The 19,380-nt window shown below is 66.4% G+C and overlaps 1 protein-coding gene across 3 annotated transcripts; it reads right to left on the reverse strand.

Moving 5' to 3' along the window:
* Nucleotides 1–2,361: 2,361 nt before the first annotated feature.
* TERT (telomerase reverse transcriptase) lies at nt 2,362–18,792 on the reverse strand. Of its 3 annotated transcripts, XM_043488676.1 has the most exons (16): nt 18,564–18,792; nt 17,132–18,458; nt 14,922–15,117; nt 13,839–14,019; nt 12,487–12,666; nt 11,809–11,964; nt 9,352–9,447; nt 8,927–9,012; nt 8,092–8,205; nt 7,450–7,521; nt 6,846–7,034; nt 5,706–5,832; nt 4,783–4,844; nt 4,135–4,259; nt 3,366–3,503; nt 2,362–2,977 (listed from the first exon to the last, which is right to left on the reverse strand). In XM_043488676.1, exons 1-16 carry the CDS (start codon nt 18,780–18,782, stop codon nt 2,874–2,876), a joined length of 3,372 nt encoding a protein of 1,123 aa, XP_043344611.1. In that variant the 5' UTR covers nt 18,783–18,792; the 3' UTR covers nt 2,362–2,873. The 3 variants fall into 3 exon arrangements, with proteins under 3 accessions (XP_043344611.1, XP_043344610.1, XP_043344612.1); XM_043488675.1 differs by having other exon boundaries at nt 2,362–3,503; XM_043488677.1 differs by lacking the exons at nt 2,362–2,977; nt 3,366–3,503 and having other exon boundaries at nt 4,123–4,434.
* Nucleotides 18,793–19,380: the final 588 nt, after the last annotated feature.

Consider the following 19,380-nt stretch of genomic DNA (forward strand, 5'->3'; position numbering starts at 1 on the left):
GACTTTTTTTGTTTCCCAGAATTCTATCATTTTCACGTTCCACCCTGAGGAACTGCATGGCAGTTTTAAAAATGATAAATCAAAGTGAAGTCTTAGTTGAGCCCAACCAGAACATAGGCCCTTTCCAAGGGTTTTACACTTCAGGAAAAATACAAGTGATTTTGAGTAAAATTGGGACAAAATGCATTTAGTAGACAGAGTTTGAGAGGCATGTGGATGCTGGAAAGCTGAGTGATGACTGGCCTTTATGGAAATGCCAGAAAGAGCTGCAGGGCGCAGGGAGCCTGCAGGGGCTGGTGGGAATCAGCGGGATGCAGCTGAGGGGTCCTGGTCACCTCCCGCTGCCCGAAGCACCTGGCACCCTGAGCAAGCCAGGCCTCCCCAGAGGGGGCACCGCCAGGCTGGCACGCGGCGCGTGGGGCCCGCCCTTCACCGTTCATGACGTGCTTTTGGACTTGGGCCCATCATAAACGAATGCAGCAGCCCGGGCACTTGGACGCAGCCTGTGGCTGTGGCAGCCAACAGGCAACAGCCATGAACTCGGCCGGCCGGCGCCGGGCGCCCGCGCTCAGCTGAAGCGGCGGCTCCCACGACCCCACCCGAGGTACGCTTGACAGCGTCTGCCTCAGTGCACAGCCCCGTCAGCAACACCCCAGAAGGAAGCCTTGGGAACCAGTCACTGTCATCAAAATGCCTCTGGAGCTTGTGCCGGGCACAGGGTGGCCAGCTGCCCCAGACGGCACCCTGCACTGTGCCTCCTGTTCCCATGCCCGCAGGGGTCTAAGGGCGAGGACAGAACAGGTCAGGCCAGGCCCACTGTCCTGATGAGCAACAGCAGCTCCCAACGATGGATTCTCCAGGGGGTGGTGGGGGGGTGCCCCACAGACCTGGGCCTGGGGCGACACACAGGCCTCCAACAGGGGGCTGAGGTGGGGACCCCCACTCTCACACAAGCCCCTCCATAACCTCACAGCCCTCTTCCTGCTGGCTGAGCCGCACGCCCACCACCTCCCCCGACCCACCTCCAGCATCCTGACCCTGACCCTGGCCCCACAGCCACTGTCTGCTCTGCCCCCAGGGCCACTGCAAGGGGGGATGGTCCCCAGGGCAGCCTCCAACCTCCCCACCCCTCAGAGCAGCCTCAGCAGCATGTGGGACTTTAAAATTCACACTCCCAGACCTGCTGAGCCAGAGACTGGGGCAGGGGCACCTGTGTGGTTCACCAACCCTCCCAGTCCAGGGACCCAGCACCTGTGTGGTTCACCCCACCAGACCAGGGACCCAGCAGCTGTGTGGTTCACCCCCCATCAGACCAGGGACCCAGCACCTGTGTGGTTCACCAACCCTCCCAGACCAGGGACCCAGCAGCTGTGTGGTTCACCACCCCACACAACCAGAGGGCTCAGGCTGAAACCTGCCCTTTGCCTGAGCCCCAGCCCTCCTGGGACAGCTGGCCGCACCTCTCCACAACCTCAGGGCCACCTGTCCGCCCCAAGCCCTCCACGTGGCCCCCAAAGCACAGCCCTTGGCCTGGAGCCCCGTGTGACCCCCAGAGGTCTCACCCTCAGGCACCCAAGCAGCCCCCACTAAGGAGCCTCCACCTCTGCGTGCCCCACCCCAGGCCTGTCCTGCTTCTCTGCAGGTGCTCCGCCTGAGTCCAGCTCAGCGGACAGGATGGCACGTGAGCAAAGGAGCCCCTGGTGGTCAGGACACATGGGGAGAGGCAGGGTCACCCAGGTGACGAGGGGGGGAAGCCTGCGCGGACACACAGCGGCTGCCGCCGAGCCCGTCCGCCTGCCCGGGTCCAGCTCGTGGGGACCGGTGAGGGGACAGACACCTGGGGGAGGGCCAGGCCCACGCCTGGACCCCGTGTCCACGGCCCGTGCCGTCCAGTCCACGGGCCCTCTGGGGAGACAAGGAGTCCGGGGCCCGCTGTGAAGGGATGGGTGGGGTCAGGGGTCCTAGACCTCGGAATCTTTGGGTCCGCCGTCTCCCGAGTGTGCCCAGCGCGTGGCCAGGGCCGCTGCAGGCAGGATGGGTGCTGGGCCGGCCCCACAGGGGCATCCTCTCCGGGCCCCCAGCCCCTCCCGCCACCTCCCGCCCCCAGGAGGCCCCCTCGGACTCCTGCCAGGCCAGGGACCCAGGAGCATCTGACACCCCAGCGGGTGTGCGTTTTTATAACCACAGAACCCAGTACTGACGGATATGCCTTTTAACACAAACATCCAGAGAAAAACGGCAAGCTGTGGAGACGACAGGCAGAGGCCCGCTGGCTCCCGGTGCTGCGGTGAGTTGGGGTCAGTGCGGGGTAGGAGGAGGCACAGACGATCCCAGCATGGTGCTGAGCGGGGACCAGCTGCCCACGGAGGTAAGGGGGGCAGGTGGCGCGGGGTGGGGGGGGCGGTGAGACCAGGGCGAGGGTGGGGCCCCCAGCAGCTGACTGCAGGGAAGGCCCAGCAGGCTGGACTTCGAGCTCAGCGGGGGGTGGAGGGGGGCAGGCGTGGCCCGAGTGCCGGGCGGGGCGCAGGTGCGGTCAGCGGCAGGAAGGGCCCACTCAGCCCCCGAGTGCCCCCCCGTGCCACTGGACAGACGTGTGTCCTCTCTCCAGGGCAGGGGGCAGGGATGACAACCCCCCAACTTCCTGTTCCAACGCCCTGCCACCCCGCCAGGTTCTCCCGCGTGTTGCCGGGCCTGGCGGTCAGCTGTTGGAGATGGACGGTCTCTGGAGGGCCACGGGGCACCGGCCCCACTCCCTTGAGGATGTGGGGGCCGGCTCCTCGCTCCAGGGCTCTCGGGGGGCCCAGGCTTTGCCGTGGAGCGGGCCTCACCCATGGGCTCCGGAGCTCACCCTCAGCTGTGGGCAGGGCTGACTGTCAGTCCAAGATGGTCTGGAAGTCCGCGGTCAGGGCGGGGTCGGCCGCCGCCTCCAGGGCGGCCCGCGTGGGCCGCGGGAGCCGCTGGTGCAGCCGCGCTCGGGCTGCAGGGGGGGACTGGACTCAGAGCCCCTCGCGGAGGCCACCAGAGACTGCCGCTCACCGGGGCCAGGCACAGCGCTGAGGCCACGCAGGCGCCCACGCTGGGCCAGACACCCCTGTGCGCTGGCGGGCTAGGGGGTGCGAACCTCAGCAGGGGCAGACACCCCCTCACTCCCGGGGCCACGGGGGCAGCTGGGCAGTGCCCAGGGGGACACAGGTGGGGGGCTGGTGGGCAGACGCCGAGGGAAGAGACCCCGAGAAGGGCAGTGAGAGGCAGCATGACCCGGGTGGGCATGCCCTGGACGAGGCGGGGCTGTGACCCTGGCTCCTGGGGGCTCCTGGACCCACCCACCTGTTCGAAGCGGGTGCCTTGTGGCCGCCCACACCCACCTGTCCGGAGGGCCCCGAGCAGGCGGCTATAGGTGACGCGGTGGCGAGCCAGCTTGTGCAGGAAGGCGTGGAGACACAGCCACTGCGCGGCTTCAGACGGGAACGGGCCAGAGGCACCCCTGGCCCCCAGCGACACCCCTGGGGACACGGGAGACTGAGGCCCCGCCTGATGCTGTACCGGGGAGACTGGGGGGCCTCCAGGTGGAGAGCATCAGCGCGGTTTTGGGGACAATGCGAGGGGTGGGGCGTAAACTGGCCGTTTCATTTCAGGGGCCGCCCCAATAGGACCCCAGGGAATTCTGACAACTGACACGTTTTCTTCAACTTCTCCAAGAAACCTCCACAGACATACTGACAGGAAGTCTGCGAAACCCAGGACCTCACAGACCGCACAGCCGAAACCTCAGACGCGTCAGTGAAGCCCCAGACGAGGCCGCAGCAGAGCTGAGGGCTGGAGACCCCAAAGCACATGGGGGCCCCTCAGTGGGCTCCTCCCCAACATGAGCAAGGGTGGCCCAGGGCCTCCTGCTGCCCGCTGGCCTGGCTGACCCAGTGCCCAGGGCGCCAGGGCAGGAGGGCTGCCCGCGAGCAGGCAGGGTGCACGGGGCAGCACCCCCAGCCGGTGCCCAGGCACCCAGTCACTCCAGGCCAGAGGCGGAGGACGGGCCGACGGAGGGCCTGAGCTCCGTCTCCCACCCCATGGGGCGTGGGGGGCGTGAACCCAGAGTCCCAGCCCCCCGCCGACCCTCAGCCCAGGGCACCCAAGCACCTGCGTTCCTGGCTTTCAGGAGGGCGTAGCCGCGGGACGCGGTGTCGGAGATGACCCGGAGGAAGAACGCGGGGCTGCTCCCGACCGGCTGGCTGAAGGGGAGCTGCAGCACGCAGGCGTGGAACCTGGTGGCGGTGGCCCCATCAGGACACGGCCCCCCGAGCCGCTCGCGTGGGGCTCCCTGGAGACCACGCAGGACAAGCCTGGCTCGGGGTCCCCTCGGCGGGCGGGAAGGGGTCCTGGTCAAGGGTAGATGAGCCCCGGACTCCACGGTCAGCTGCCTGTGCCCCGGCTTGGCTCCTGGAGGGGTGCATGGTCCCAGGGCAGGGAATGTTCCGGAAGCTGGTCTGCTCTGACTGGAGCGGCTTCCCGCTGGCCCCCTTGGGGGGCACCTGAGGGCTGGGGGCCACTGCATGCACTGACCTTTGCTCCCTGACCGCCCCCCACCTACAGCCCTCCCGCTGCACCGACCCCCGCGGACCAGGCCCCCCAGCGGTCCCTGGGGACAGAGCAGCGTCCCGGGATGGTCGGGGACACCAAGAACGCAGAGGCTGCCTCCTCGCAGGGGGAGCGGCATGCCCCCCAGGTCCCGGGCGGCCCCGGGCGAGCGCAGCACTGCGGCTGAGGCCTCACCCCCCACAGGCGCACCTGTAGGCCTGCAGCAGGAATATCTTGTAAACGTTTGTGAAGACCGTCTGGAGGCTGTTCACCTGCGGAAGGGAGAGAAGGAAACGTCGGTGATGCCTCTGGCTGTGTTTCTGATTTTGCTTTACAGCCACGTCATGTGGAGCAGGAGAAAGGACTGCCCTGATGAGAGCCCAGTGGCCTCTCCGGGGTAACCGACCAGGTCCCCGGGGGCCCTCAGAGGCAGTGTGGGCAGGCCCACAGGAAGGGCGAGGGTGGGAGCCTGGCCGGACTACGGCCCAGACCCCACGGCTCCACGGCTGAGGCCACAGAGGCCCCGCCCCGCGGGGACGAGCAGGGGTCAGGCCAGGACAGCGGGCGAGGGCTGTGGGCACACACATGCACACACGGGCACACCCACACGCTCGGTCATACATACACGAGCACACACGTACATGATGACTAATGCTCTTTCACACACAGGCACACGCACACACCCACACGCTCGGTCACACACACACACACGTACGTGATGACTAACGCTCTTTCACACACAGGCACACGTGCACATGTGCACACCCACACGCTCGGTCACACACACGCACACGTACATGATGACTAATGCTCTTTCACACACAGGCACACGCGCACACCCACACGCTCGGTCACACGTATACAAGCACACACGCACGTGATGACTAATGCCCTTGCACACACGTGCACACCCACATGCTTGGTCACACATACACAAGCACACACGCACATGACTAATGCCCTTGCACACACGTGCACACCCACATGCTCGGTCACACATATACAAGCACACACACGTGATGACTAATGCCCTTGCACACATATGCACACCCACACGCTCGGTCACATGTATACAAGCACACACGCACATGATGACTAATGCCCTTGCACACACATGCCCACCCACCGCCCACCTGCAGGTCCAGGAAGAGACCGTGGCACTTGAGCTGCAAGACCGCCAACAGCTTGCGACGCATGTTCCTCCCGGGCCTGAAGCCCTGGGTGAAGGTGAGACTTGCTCTGATGGACGTCCGGGCGTAACTGTGAGACAGGACGGGGTCCCGGGAAGCGCGTGTGTCCACCCTACACTGACCCACACTCGGATGCCCCGCCTCTCAGCTACACTGGCCAGGAAGGCCGCCCGTCCCCTGCACGGTCACAGCGTCACAGGCAGCCAGACACGACGGTGGGCGGGTCACGACTCGCTGGTATGGTCAGTGCATGGACATAAGAGGCGGTGTCGGGACCAGCAGACGGACACACGGAACCACAGATGAAAAGCATCCGCCCCTGCGTCTTCCCAGGGAGTGCCTGGTGAGGGGCCGGGGACAGACCCCAGCTCCCCAGCAGGACGGGGCTACCAGCGCAGGACAGGGTAGCCCCATCTAGCACTGCCCTGAAACTGCTCGTTACTCATAAAGCAGCAGACTCGCCTGCATCCACATCTCTCCTCAGCCCCTCCCTGTCTGTGCATAGCGGGGGCTCACTGCACGCTCTGAGGGCGGGGATGCGGAGAGGGCCACCAGAGGCTGAATTGTGTCCCCAAAGTCACAGGGTGAACCCCGGCCCCCGCGACCGTTCGGGGACAAGGCCTTTGAGATGGTGATTAAGGCAAAATGAGAGCGAAAGGGAGGGGTGTGTAATCCACTGGGACAGGTGCCCCAAGAAGAGACGCTGAGATGCTGAACACAGAGGGCGACCACGTCGGGGTTGGGGGCGCAGACAGATGCATCCACATGCCCCGGCGAGGCCCCAGGAGGGATCGGCCAGGGAGGGACCCGTGACATCGCCAACAGAGCTGACCATGTGCCCTGAAGCCCTGTCCCCGACGGACCAGAGGGAACCCCGAAGCCCAGAGCCCAGTGAGACCTGGGGCTCATGTCCTTCCTCTCCGGGTCACAACCACACGCCTCCCCAGGAACACGCTCACCCCAGAACCCGCCACACAGTTTCCTTTTATAGAAAACGCCCGGAAAACCGCTGCCTCAGAGCGTCGGTGCCCGCCACCCTCTGTGTGGCCTCTGAGCCCCAGGGCCTCGGGCCCCATCGCTCACCTGGAGTGGTCGCCGTGCACCTCCAGGGTGCGGGTGTCCAACAGCAGGCCGCACCAGGGGAACAGGCAGTGGGCTGATAGCTGCAGGGGCGCCGCGCCGCCCAGGGCCCCGGGCTCCACGGGGAAGTTCACCACCGTCTTCCGCAGGTTCACCTGGCAGCCGTACTCGGGTACACCGCGCACCAGCGTCCTGGGGCCGGGCGCCGTGTGAGTGCCGCATGGATGGGATGCACTGGGTGTCTCGGGGGCGCTGGGCAGTGTTGCCCGGCACCCGGAGAGGCAGGCAGGGTGTGGAGGGCGGACTGGGACCGCGGGCCCCCGAGGAAGGCTGGACACAGCCCAAGTCTGGCCTCCAGGCTTCGGGGCGACTGGCTGCTCGTGATCAGGGGCCAGGGTGGCCGGTGGCAGGGGAGGGGAGCAGGGGCGGCCCAAGGATCGGCCCTGAAGCGTGAGTGGACGCTGGGACCATACGCCAGGCTCTTGGAGCCCTGGGACCGCACTGCAGGACGCTCCCCGGAGGTTCAGGGACGCCCGGGAGGACCGTGTTCACACGCCTGCAGGACACGCCCAGGAGGTGCGGCAGAGACACACACGGGGGACCTCACCTGAGGAAGTCTCTGGCCCGCGTCAGGTGAGGGGTGACCAGCAGGAAGTCGTCCACCAGGCGCAGAAGCACCCTGGGCACGGAGAGACCCCACGGCGAGGGCAGACCCTGAACACACTGCCGTGCGCCCGCACGCAGCGTCCTCCCGGGGGCGGGCGGACGGTGCGAGGCTTAACGTCTGAATTCAGCCGGACGCAAATAAAGGGACCTTCTCCAGAGAAGCCACCACAGACCAGTGTCCGTAGGATTTGGCTCCGGCCAGGGCGAGCAGGGCCCAGCAATCCGGCTGGGAGCTGATGGGCTCGGTGCTGGCCAGACGCCCCGGCCAGGCTGCAAGCCACGCTCACTCCCTGCTGGAGGCCTACTGAGCACCGCCCCCCAGCCCCGTGCAGCCCCACCTGCACCCAAGACCAGAAACAGGGGGCCCCAACAAGGTCACGCCCGCCGACACGGGGCAGCGCCCGCCGACACTGGGGCGTAGGCACCGACACGGGGCCGCGCCCGCCGACACTGCAGTGTATGCGCCCACACGGGGCCGCGCCCACCGACACGGGGTTGCGCCTGCCGACACTGGTCTGTACCCGCCAACACGGGGGTGCGCCCGCCGACACAGCGCCGGCACAGCGCCGGCACGGGGCCGTACCCGTCCTGCTGGACTCCGGGAAAGAGCTTGTTCTCCATGTCCCCGTAGCAGAAGCTGCAGAGCAGAGTGGACAGGATGGAGCCCTGGGGGATCCCCTGACACTGGATGTAGGACCTGGGGGGCAGGAGGTGGTCAGCAGGCGGGCCAGCCATGGCGAGCCTCACCTTCACATCATACATGCACAGACAGGTGTGCACACGCCACTCCCACCTGGGGGAACGCGCATCAACACATTTGTCACACACCCCACGAAGCCCTGCCACACGCCCGCCCGGCCACACGCAGCAGGACCCTGCTCCACGAGGGGTGGTGGCGCTGGGGAGGTGTCAGGCTCCAGGCCTTTCCCGCAGAGAAGGATCTCCTCCCGCGGTGCCATTTCCACACGTGTGCAGACGTGTGCTCTTGTCAGAATTTGCAGTGGGCACGCGTGCCTCCCCAGGGGTATGTGTTATTTTATATGTTACTGGAACTGCTTTGCCACAAACATTGTAGTTACTTCAAACGTAATAATAACGAAGGTACATCCTTTAACCAGAAAGTCCCCTGAGCCTGGAGCACATTCACAACCCCTGAGAAGGACCCAGGGTCTAGACTGACCTGTAAGGGCCGTGGCCACGAGCCCGAAGGCCCCTAGACCCCTGCGACCCCCCGGACGCAGAGGGGTCTGACACGGGCGCCACCAGGCCAGGCGTGCATTCACACACGTTCGGAGAATGACCAGGTGGCTTCTGACCACGAGCACGTCCCATACGTGGGGGGGCCATGTGCTGCCGCCCTGGCCCCGGGGCTGTGGCGCCTCCCGGGTGCTGACCGGGCAGGCGGGGCCCAGACTGACCTGCCCCCGATCCTGATGACGTGGTTGCGGACCAGGTGCAGGAAGAGTTCAAAGAGGCTGCCGCCAGGCTCGTTCAGGGAGCAGCTCTGTGGAGGCAGGCGGGCGCTGGGCTGGAGTGGACGCCGCTCTGGGCGGCGCGTGGCCCAGGGGACGGGGCTGCACCCAGAGGGAGGCGGCAGGGAGCCCTGCTGGGGAACCCACTCACACAGGAAGTGAGTCAGCACAGGGGTCAGTCGGAGGCAGGTCTGTGGGGCAAGCCCTCTGCCCTCCTAGAGGAGGCGGACGTGCCTTCTTGTGGCCTCAAGGCCAAAACGGAGGGAGAAGACGGGCAGCAAAGTGCAGAGGGGCCATGGCCGGCGGGGGTGCGGGAGGCCCGGGAGCGGGAGGAGGTGCCCGAAGGCAGGGGCACGGGCGCCCACACCCACCTGCTCGATGACCACAGCGTCCCTCAGCGAGCCAGTCGCCTGCAGATGCTCCACGAGCTGCCTCAGGTACGGCCGGAAGTCCGAGAAGGTGGACACCTGCCGGCCGAGGGCAGGGGTCAGAGCCTGGGGGGCTGGCCACGGCCACTCGGACCAGGGAGGAAATGCCAGGCTGCTGGGGGTGCGGGGAGGTGCGGACCCAGACGGGCTGGGTGGGGTCTTGGTTTTCGGGGTGCATCTGCCTTCCCCCGAGCTCGCCCCAAGGCCAGGATCCACCAAGCAGGAAGACCCTGGGGTTCAGGGCCACTAAGCAGCAATGACTGAGGGCATCCCCGGGGGGGCTCGCAGACCAAGGACCCTCACTCAGCACCCCAGGAGCCACGCTGAGCCAAGCACATGGTCCTAGCAGCCGGGGGCTGGGCCTGGGGGCCCCTCGCAGCGGGCACCAGGGAAAGGTGAAGTGAGGCAGGCCAGACGCCACAGTCTGCAACGAACCCTTGAGGGACTCAGGTCACAGTTCCACTGGCAGAGAACCTCCACCCACCCTGGAGGAGAACTCACAATCCCACACGTTACAATTCCTATTCACAAAGTCTGGCGCTTTGTGGAAAAACAGGCCCAGGTGTGACCAAAACCTCTCGCAGGACAGCTCAGACACACGAGAAACCTGCCTGGGGGCCGGGGAGGCGCCAAATTTCTGGAATTTTTAAAATCAGTCAAGATAACACTGCTAACAAAACAGAGGCAAAGCTGAGGGATTTTACCAGAGACGGAACCTGTGAGAAAAACCAGCATGGACTTCTAAACCTGCAAAACAGGCTGTCGAACTTAAGGGTTGGTTAAATGCATTTAAAACTGGAGACAGAAAAGAACAGACAAGTGAACCACAAGACAGGTCTGCAAGAGTCCAGGCTGGAGAAGAGACGGAACACACTAAAGCATCAGCACAAAAATTAGTTCAAAACAGACCCCGGGGACTTCCCTGTGGTCCAGGGGCTAGGACTCCAAGCTCCCAAAGCAGGGCCCGGGTTCAGGCCCTGATCAGGGACCCACATTCCCCACGCTGGAACTAAGACCTGGGGCAGTCTAGTTAATTAATTTAAAAAGCCAGCCCCCGCCCGAATGCGGCGGCTCAAATGGCAGATGTCCTAACGGAGCACTGGGGTCAGGCAGCCAGCAGGCGGGCCGCTCAAGCACAGCACGGTTTCAGCCCAAAACGACAGAGAAGCTGGGTCCATCAGAGTGAAAAACATCTGTTCACAGAGACTCTGCTTCCAAAGGCACAGGCAGGGTAGGCTGAGACAGCACCTAGGACTGCCCCAAGGCTTGTCCCCAGACCGGGGCTCATCCCCTCAGACAGACGACCAAGGAGACAGCCGGCCCCACATGGGGAGACTGGACAGGCGCCCCCCCAACTCCCCCAGAGGACGTGCAATCCGGGTGGCTGACAGACGAGGTTCCCAGAGCCGGATCCCCCAGACCCGGTCCCAGCACAGGCCTGTGTGGTCCTACCGGGCGGCCCCCAACACCGCCTGCTGGACCCCCTGAGGCCCGTGGGACTGCACCTGGCACCTCTCCCGCGACATCTCCTAAAATGACACAAGCCCGGAATCCGCCCACAGGAACGAGGGTTTGTCCCCACAGACAGCACATCACAGGGGTGCTGGCAACCGCCTGGATCCACATCCCGGCACCAATCCGCAAAAGCCCACCCGGCAGAAGGCCGGGCGTCGCCCGGTGGCATCAGAGGCTGCCACACTGGGCCCCAGACACCCGAAACCAGACCGAGAGAGAGCTTGCCTGCTTCACATCGCAAGGTTAGAAACAGGTGAGCCTGCCGCCTGGGGGGCCCGGGGTGGGAGTGGGGGTCCCGTGGGAGCTGCCTCACCCATGTCACACACCCAAGCTCCCTACATCACACACCCTGGACTCACAAACCACGCTCAGCGGTGCCTGTAGCCAGGTCTTCTGTGCGCCCTCTCCGAGGGCTTCCGGGGGAGCCCACCCAAGCCTGCCTCCTCGTACACACGCTGCTCTGAGCGGGGGACAAGCGCTAGCAGCCCCGGTGGCCCCGGGGTCCTCCTCCAGCTCCTCCTGGCCTGAGGCCCCCATTTCTGGGGGGAGGAGCGGCCCCGCCGCCTGCCCCATGACGCACGCGCGCGCAGAAGGCAGCGCACCCTGCGAGTCGCAGGCAGGACGCCCTCTTGCCCCGCCCCCCCGGGGCACACACGGTCCTGCTGCGTGACCGTGGGGACACCTCGGGACACCCGTGTGGCTCTGCTGCCGTCAGGGTCCCCCGCTCTGCACAGCTCACGTGCTGTGGGGCTTAGGGCAGGGGCGGACCCGACGGGAATACCGGCAAGAGCCATCCTCGGGACTCCTCGGTGCTGAGAATGCGCCCCCACCCCGCCGCCCCACGGACCACGCCCCCCGGCACTGCACAAGCCCCATGGGTCTTACGTGTCTCCTGAAGGATTTCCACATGCGCCCGCGCGCAGTCCGGACCACGGCACAGTGGCGCACGCAGTATGCGTTCTCCTGTGGCTGCAGCACATTAGCGATCACCTCTGCCAGCCTGTCCTGGGGGAGGGCGTCGTAGGCCCCCACCACGTCCGCCTATGTGGGAACAGGGGTCCTGAGGACACGTTCACCTCTAACCCTGAGCTTTGGGTCCGGCTAGTCCTGACCTGCCGTCAGCGAATGCTGGGGTGAATTGAACATGAGGGATGGGGAGACCCCCACTCCCCTGAACTCAGCACCCCCAGGACTGGCCTGCATGCCCTCTCTGAGCTGCAGGCTGGTGTCCCGGAGGGCCCAGGGGACGACTAGGGTTAGGCACAGGGGTCTGAGCAGGTGTCTCCTTCCCTGGAGGGGATCCCCGCAGGCAGGAGCCCCTGCAAGGTGGGGTGCACTCCCAGAGTACTCCAAAGGCACAAAGCCTCTGCCCCGGGAGCTGGGGTCCCCCGCCTTCCAGCTCACAGGACAAGCTGTGGGACATGGACGTGACTCCACCAGGGGTGACCCATCCCGGCACACACGGGGCTGAAGGAGGCGGTCACTCCCCACATCGGCTGGGACGGACCCATAGGGTCACCTGCGGGCCCGGTTCTCTCCATGGGGGTGGGAACGGGCGCCCACCTTGACAAAGTAGAGTGGGGGGGCCGGGCCCCGGGCCCTCAGGGGCAGCACAAAGGCCCGCCAGGCCCTGTGGATGTCGTCCATGCCCAGCACCGAGGCCCCCAGGAGGCCAGGCCGCCGCGCTCGCTCGTAGTTCAGTACCGCGAACAGCGTCTTGACCCGGGCGCTGAGATGTTGCACCTGCAGGTCCAGCCCAGAACAGCAGTGTCACCAGAGCGACCACAGCCAAGGGGACCATCCCCAAGGGGACTCGGTGTCGGACAGCCCCAGGGACCGTCCCCAAGGGGATTTGGTGTCGGACAGCCCCAGGGACTGTCCCCAAGGGGACTTGGTGTTGGACAGCCCCAGGGACTGTCCCCAAGGGGACTCGGGGTCAGACAGCCCCCAGGGACGGTCCCCAAAGGGACACCAAGGGTCAGAGAGCCCCAGGGACGGTCCCCAAGGGGACTCGGGGTCAGACAGCCCCCAGGGACCATCCCCAAGGGGACACCAAGGGTCAGACAGCCCCAGGGACCGTCCCCAAGGGGACTCGGGGTCAGACAGCTCCCAGGGACCATCCCCAAGGGGATACCAAGGGTCAGACAGCCCCAGGGACCGTCCCCAAGGGAACTTGGGGTCAGACAGCCCCAGCGATAAGGGGCAGGTCCACTGCTCCATGCTCCCCCCTGCGCACCAGCCCCCCTCAGACCCCAGAACCATACGGCCAAGCTGCCCACACCCACTTGAGACCCCAGGGTCTCCCTATGGACCCATCCTGGGATCACAGACACCGCATATAGAAAAGGTGAGCAGCCACACCCTGGGTCCCTCCCCTCCCCTGGTACCCCCACCCAGCAAGGACGGACGCTGCCTCCTGGGGGACCACCCCCACCGCAGTGAGCAATGCGTCACTGCTTGTGGACAAGCCCCACCAAGAGTGATGGCTTCTCTTTGTCACTAATGGTAGAACCACCCCAATCGCTTCAGGGGGCTCTGGGAGGGGCGGGAGCTGCTGGTGATGCAGGGGGCTGGGGGGAGCAGCAGGGGAACAGTCACAGGGGCCAAGCACGGGGGTGAGGTCCTGTGGGGTCCTGGGGACCCCAGCAGGCTGGTGACAGCCGTCAAGTAGCCACTCTGCCACGGCAACCAGAGAGCACACTGCGCCCCTCTGCCCAGGAGCCGGGGGGCACAGAGGTGTCTCAGAGCCCGGCTGGCACCCTGCAGGACAGGCCTCACTGGGAGCTCCTTCTCTGGACCCCAGAATCCTCTGGCCACACCCCCTGGCTCCCCAGGACCAGACACCTCGGGACTTTGACCACACCCACTGGGCCTGGGTTTAAACGCGCTTTGCCCGGAACAACACGAGCAGCGACCTTCTTGTCTTTGGGCGGCGCCGGGGCGCCCACAACACAGCCCATGTTCACGATGGGCCGCAGCCCGCCGGGCTTGGGGACGAAACGGAGCCTGGACGTCAGCAGAACCGGCCTGGCCTCCTGGTGTTGCCTGACCTCTGCTTCTGACAGTTCTCGAAGCCGCACACAGTCTAAGTGTTGTCTGAAACAGAGGTGCCCATGGGCAGCCAGGGCAGGTCAGCCTGGTGGACGCCCGTGCCCTTGAAGTGGGCAGAGCCCATGACCAGCATGCCTGGTTCCCGGTGGACAAAGCCCAGACCAGGACTGGACAGGACCTTGGGCCAGAGAACGGCTCACTGGGGAGACTCTGGGGTCTGGAGTGAGTGTGGGCAGCTTGGCCATCAAGTGCTTCTGGGGTCTGAAGGAGGCTGGTGGGCAGGGACCCCATGTCCTCCACATGAAACAGGCAGGGAGTGCTTGGTGGGGCCCCCGGGAGAAGCAGAATCGTCTCCCTGCAGACCAGCCGGCTCCTGGTCACCCATAAGCTTCAGCCTTTACCCCACAACCATCCACGGGGATGGGCAGGGGTCCTCCCACCTCCTGGCCATTGCGGGGAATATGCTCCCTGAGCTGGTGGCCCCGAAGGAAGCCCGTGGTGGGACCTGAGTGTCCGCCAGGCAGGGACAGGCTGCAGGGGCCCTGCGAGAAGAGCGGTGCTGCCCGCTTCCATTTACATGCCAGGAAATCCTTTAATGGGGTGCCTTCACTCAGACCCACGATAAGGGCCTCCAGAGGCGGATACCACCCCGGCCCACGTGCTCAGGGACCCCTGAACCGCTCCTGACCCAGGGCACCTCCCCCTCTCGCGGGACGCCTGGGTAGGCCCGGCTGGTGTCTCAGGCGGCCGCCCCCCCCACCCTGGCTGGGTCCCCGTCCAGTGACAGCTGCCCAGGCCTTCGCAGAGGACACAGACGGCGGGTGGGGACAGAGCTCGTGGCCGCCGCGCGAGCACTCAGCCCCTGGGCGGCCTGCTTCACGGTGCCCCCAGGCACCGCGTCAGACAGGCGGGTCCGTGAGCGCGGGCGCGGGCATCCCCGCGCCTACCTGACGCCCAGGCGCTGCAGCTGGCTCCAGATGCGCTTCCGGAAGAAGAAGAGCCGGTTCTTCTGGAACGTGGTCTCCGTGACGTAGAAGAAGCCCCTGAGCAGCTCCACCACGTAGGCGCCCATCAGCCAGCACAGGAAGCGGCCGAGGATCGCCTCGCGCCGGCGGTGCTCCGCGGCGGGCACGCAGCGGGCCCCTGGGAGGAGAGACGCCGGCGCTCGCCCTCTGCGGCTGCCACGAGCCTGGACGGCTGCCCACGGCCTCCGAGTCCAGGGCGACTCGGAGCCGGGGGCAGAGGAGAACGCGGGTAACTCGGCCAGGAGCTTCAGCGGGGCACGGGCTAAACAGATGCTAACCGGATCACTGCGCTTTGATAAAAAATGCTTTTAAATGAGGTTCCCCTTTCTTTTTACTTTCTTCTTGTGGCTACTGAAAAATTCTGAATGAGGCATGTAGCCCACGTACGTTCCTGCCGGAGCCCCAGCACTTGTCCCGTGTGCATGCAAACTGGGGGAACCGGGGCTGCTCTCCACACGGGGGGCTCAAGGTCGGGGCTGCGTTGCAGTTCAAGGCATCGCCACTGGGCCGCAGGGGCTGGAAATGCCTGGGGTTTTCCCAGGCTGAACAGGAGGGGCACGCAGAGGCGGCTGCATGCGGAGGAATGCCCGATGCTGCCGGCTCGGGACACACGCCTGCAGGAGTCGAGGGCCCGCCCCGCCGTCCCCTGGGGTTTAGCTCTCTGAGCTTGGAAACCCCTCGGGCAGTGGAGCACGGCGGCCACAGGGGCCTCAGAGCAGACGGAGCCCGGGCCTCACCGCCGGCAACCGGCTCAGAGGACAAGGAAGGGGGCCCGGAGGCGGGTCCGGGGTAGGACGGTTAATAGCCAGCGAAGGAGAGAGAAGGGGGCGGAGCCACATCCACACTGAGTACATCCACAGGAGTAGGGAGAGCAACGTCTAATGTGAGACACGGCTGGGTGGGCGGGGAAACAGTTCAACTGTGATGCGATCCCAACAGGCGAGACCTTTATACGGTTGGAAGGAAACCACCCGGAGGGCAATGGAGAACACAAATCTAATTCTAGATGCGACACCCACTCACACATCGGAAAGTGCAGGTCAAGAAACGGAATAAGGACACGGGAAAAGTGGGCAAATTGGGAAGATGAGAAAGATGCACCCAGACGGGCGATCAGCACAGAAAAGTGTAAGTCAGTCACTCCAGGAAAGCGGTAAAGAGCGGCAGACGGGGTCGAAAAGAATCGTAAAACGTTGGCTCAGTGCTGCGATAGGACACCTACACTGTGCATCCTCACAAGATGGGAAGATGCTGAAGTTAAAAACTAGATCGCGAAAAACAAGGGGTAAATACTGACTAGTGGGGAGGCAGGGAAACAGACTTTAAGGTAAAAAGGGCCACTAGACACTCATGAGGAAAGTCGACTCATGAGTCAACACCAGGGGGCCAAACCTGGCTCTCACAGAGGCTCTGTCTCCTATAAGTCGGGGTCTCAGGAGTTTAGGGGTCAGACCCGGGGGTGTACGGAAGGGGCTGGCCTGTCGCTCCTGCCTCTGCCCTGCGCACATGCTGGGCGGCAGCTGCACGGGAGGAGCCCCAACATCAAACCCAGACCGCCACGTGGGGAGGGACGCTGAAGGCTCAGTTTCACAGAAAGTCCCACCGCACCCCAGCGGCTGCCCACTGTCCTGGGGCCCAGCCGGCGGCCGGCTCTCCCCTCTGTGCCCACCCAGCCCGGCGCCTCGGTCAAGGACACAGTCCTTTCTCTCTGGCCATCAGTGGCCCTGGCCTGGTGGACGCACGATAAAACTCACTGGGTCTGCAGACGGCTGACCACAGCCGGCTGGGGAACCCCGAGCCTTACCTCCCGACCCCGGGGCATGGGGGTTCTCGGCCCAGCCCCCACTTCTATCAGGGAGCAGGGTTCAAGGCGGTTAACTTGAGGTCAGAGAGGGACGATGAACCACCGCAGCCACGCCCAATGGGGCTCCAGGTGCCCCGCCTGCAGGTGCGGCCCTGCCCTCCGCGAGTCCCCAGCTTCCACTCCCCCTTCCCAGGCCCAGAACCTCCATCAAGTCCGGTATTCACGCAGACTGGGTGGGAGACGGGGTCAGAGGCCGAGAATGCGGATGGGGAGCTACCGAGAAGACCCCGCCCCCTCCCCTGGTGCGGGAAAGCCCTGGGGGCCTCACCTGGGCTCGCGCGCAGCCAGGCGCAGTCCTGCACCTTCATCTTCCACGTGAGCTCCTGCTGCGAGAGCCTGCCGTGCTTTCCCAGGGCGAGGAGCTTCTTCACGTTCCGCAGGAAGCGTCGCTCGTTGTGCTGGGAGCCCCAGAGGCCGGCGGGCACCAGGCGGCGAAGACAGGCCCGCAGGAGGCCATACACCTGCCAGGTACTGCTGTGCTGGCGGAGCAGCCGGACCAGGCGCCCCGAGCGCGCCTCGCCCGCGGGCGCAGCCGCCGGCGTCTCCGCGGGGCGGCCGCCCGCACCCCGGGGGTTCTGATGGCCTGGCCCCGCCGGGGGCGCAGAGGCGGGCAGCGGGCAGTGCGCCCTGAGCAGCGCACCGTAGGGGCACCGGGCGTGGTTCCCAAGCAGCTTCCGGAACAGGGGCCGCATCTGCCAGTAGCGCGCGGGCAGGCGGCGCGGCCGGCGGGGGGCCCCTGGCGGCCCGGGCTTCGAGTCCAGAAAGATGGTCTCCACGAGTGTCCGCGCCCCGGCCAGGCTGGGCGGCAGGGAGCAGAGCAGGAAGGAGCGGCGTAGCTGTTCGCCACCGCCGGAGCAGTAGAGGAACCGCTTGGTCTCAGCGCATGCTCCGGCACCCGGCTCGCCCTCCGGGGGTGACAGCCGCCAGGACGCGGAACCGACACCCCGCTCGCCGCCCGGGAAGGGGCGGCAGGGCCCGGGCACGTCGCCCTCCCGAGACTCGGCTTCCGCAGCGTCTCGGGTAGGTGTCACCACGCGTTGCGGGCCGTAGCCCGCCTGCCCTTCGAGATCCCGCCCGGGCTCCAGGCCGCGCCTGGGCCTCTTGGCTGGAGGCAGTCGTCCCTGCGCGCTTCCCCGACGCCGCCTCGTGCCCTGGGCCCGCGCCTCCAGGAGTCGCCCGGCCTCCCCGTGGCAGCCTTTCGACGAGGCCGGGCGCGGGAGTCCGAGGCTCGCCCGGGTCCCGCCCACTCGCCGCGTGGGCCGAGGCGCGGCGGCGGCGCGGAGGTCGTAGAGCGGCGGCCCACACACCTGGTAGGCGCAGGTCGGGGGCACCAGCAGGTAGAGCGCGCAGCGCGAGAGCAGGTGGGTGAGCACGTCGTCGCCCACGCGGCGCAGCAGCAGCCCCCAGGCGCCGCTGCCGCGCAGCGTGTCGGTCACCGTGTTGGGCAGGTAGCTGCGCACGCTGGTCGTGAAGGCCACGGGCGGCCCGCCGCGGGCCCCGGCCAGCAGAGTGAAGCCGAAGGCCAGCACGTTCCTCGCGCCGCGCTCGCAGAGCCTCTGCACGACTCTGGCCACCAGCTCCTTCAGGCAGGACACCTGCGGGGGACAATCCGTGAGTCACGGGGGACACGGGGACGTCTTCCCCCACCCCCTCCGCCATCACCCCGCCGGGCCCGCCCAGGCTTCCCGGGGACGGCCCACCTGGCGGAAGGACGGGGCTGCAGGGGGCGGCTGCGCGTCCCAGGGCACGCACACCAAGCACTGAGCTACCAGCGCGCGGAAGGCCGCCGGGTCCCCGCGCCGCACAAGCCGGCAGCCCTGGGGTCGCAGGCGCCGTACGAAGGCGGCCAGGGGCAACACCTGCCGGTAGTTGGCCCGCAGAAGGGCGCGCACGGCCCGGCACCTGGGCGCGCGCGGCATCGCGCGGAGGAGCAGGGGTCCCGGCGGAGGAAGGGGCGGGGCCGGGAGGAGGAAGGGGCGGGGTCGCCGAGGCCCGCAGCCCCGCCTCCTGCGCGCCCTCAGGGCCGCGGAGGTGGCCCCGGTGTCTGTGCCCAGGTACGACGAGGACCCGGCCCCTCCGCGCGGCTGCTCCCGGGCGGTCTCCCCAGCCCTGCGCCGCCAGCCCTCCCAGGGCGCAGGGGTCGCGCGAGGGGTGGCACAGTGGAAAGGCTCTGTGGTACCGAGAGAGGGGACCAGAACGCGGGGTCCCTGGGAGGCCTGGTGCGTTCGGCGTCCGCGGGGAGTAGGTTCTTCGGGTTGGTTGCTTTAACACGCGGGCCGTGACCGTGCAGTGAGGGATGCTCTGGGGTCCAGAAGGGGCTCATGGCAGCGAATGCGTAACTTTGTACGAAGAAGAGAATGGACCACCGCCCCTGCCTGGCGGGCCTGGGGAGACCGAGGGGGCGCAGGTGCATCTTCGACCATCCCGCGAGGGAGTTCATGGAGCCTTCCCTGGCGCGGGCGGCGGTCAACGGGCGGTGGGCAGCGGTCAACGGGCGGTGGGCAGAGGTCAACGGGC

The sequence above is a fragment of the Cervus canadensis genome, chromosome 16, assembly GCF_019320065.1.
Source record: "Cervus canadensis isolate Bull #8, Minnesota chromosome 16, ASM1932006v1, whole genome shotgun sequence".
Taxonomy (NCBI): domain Eukaryota; kingdom Metazoa; phylum Chordata; class Mammalia; order Artiodactyla; family Cervidae; genus Cervus; species Cervus canadensis.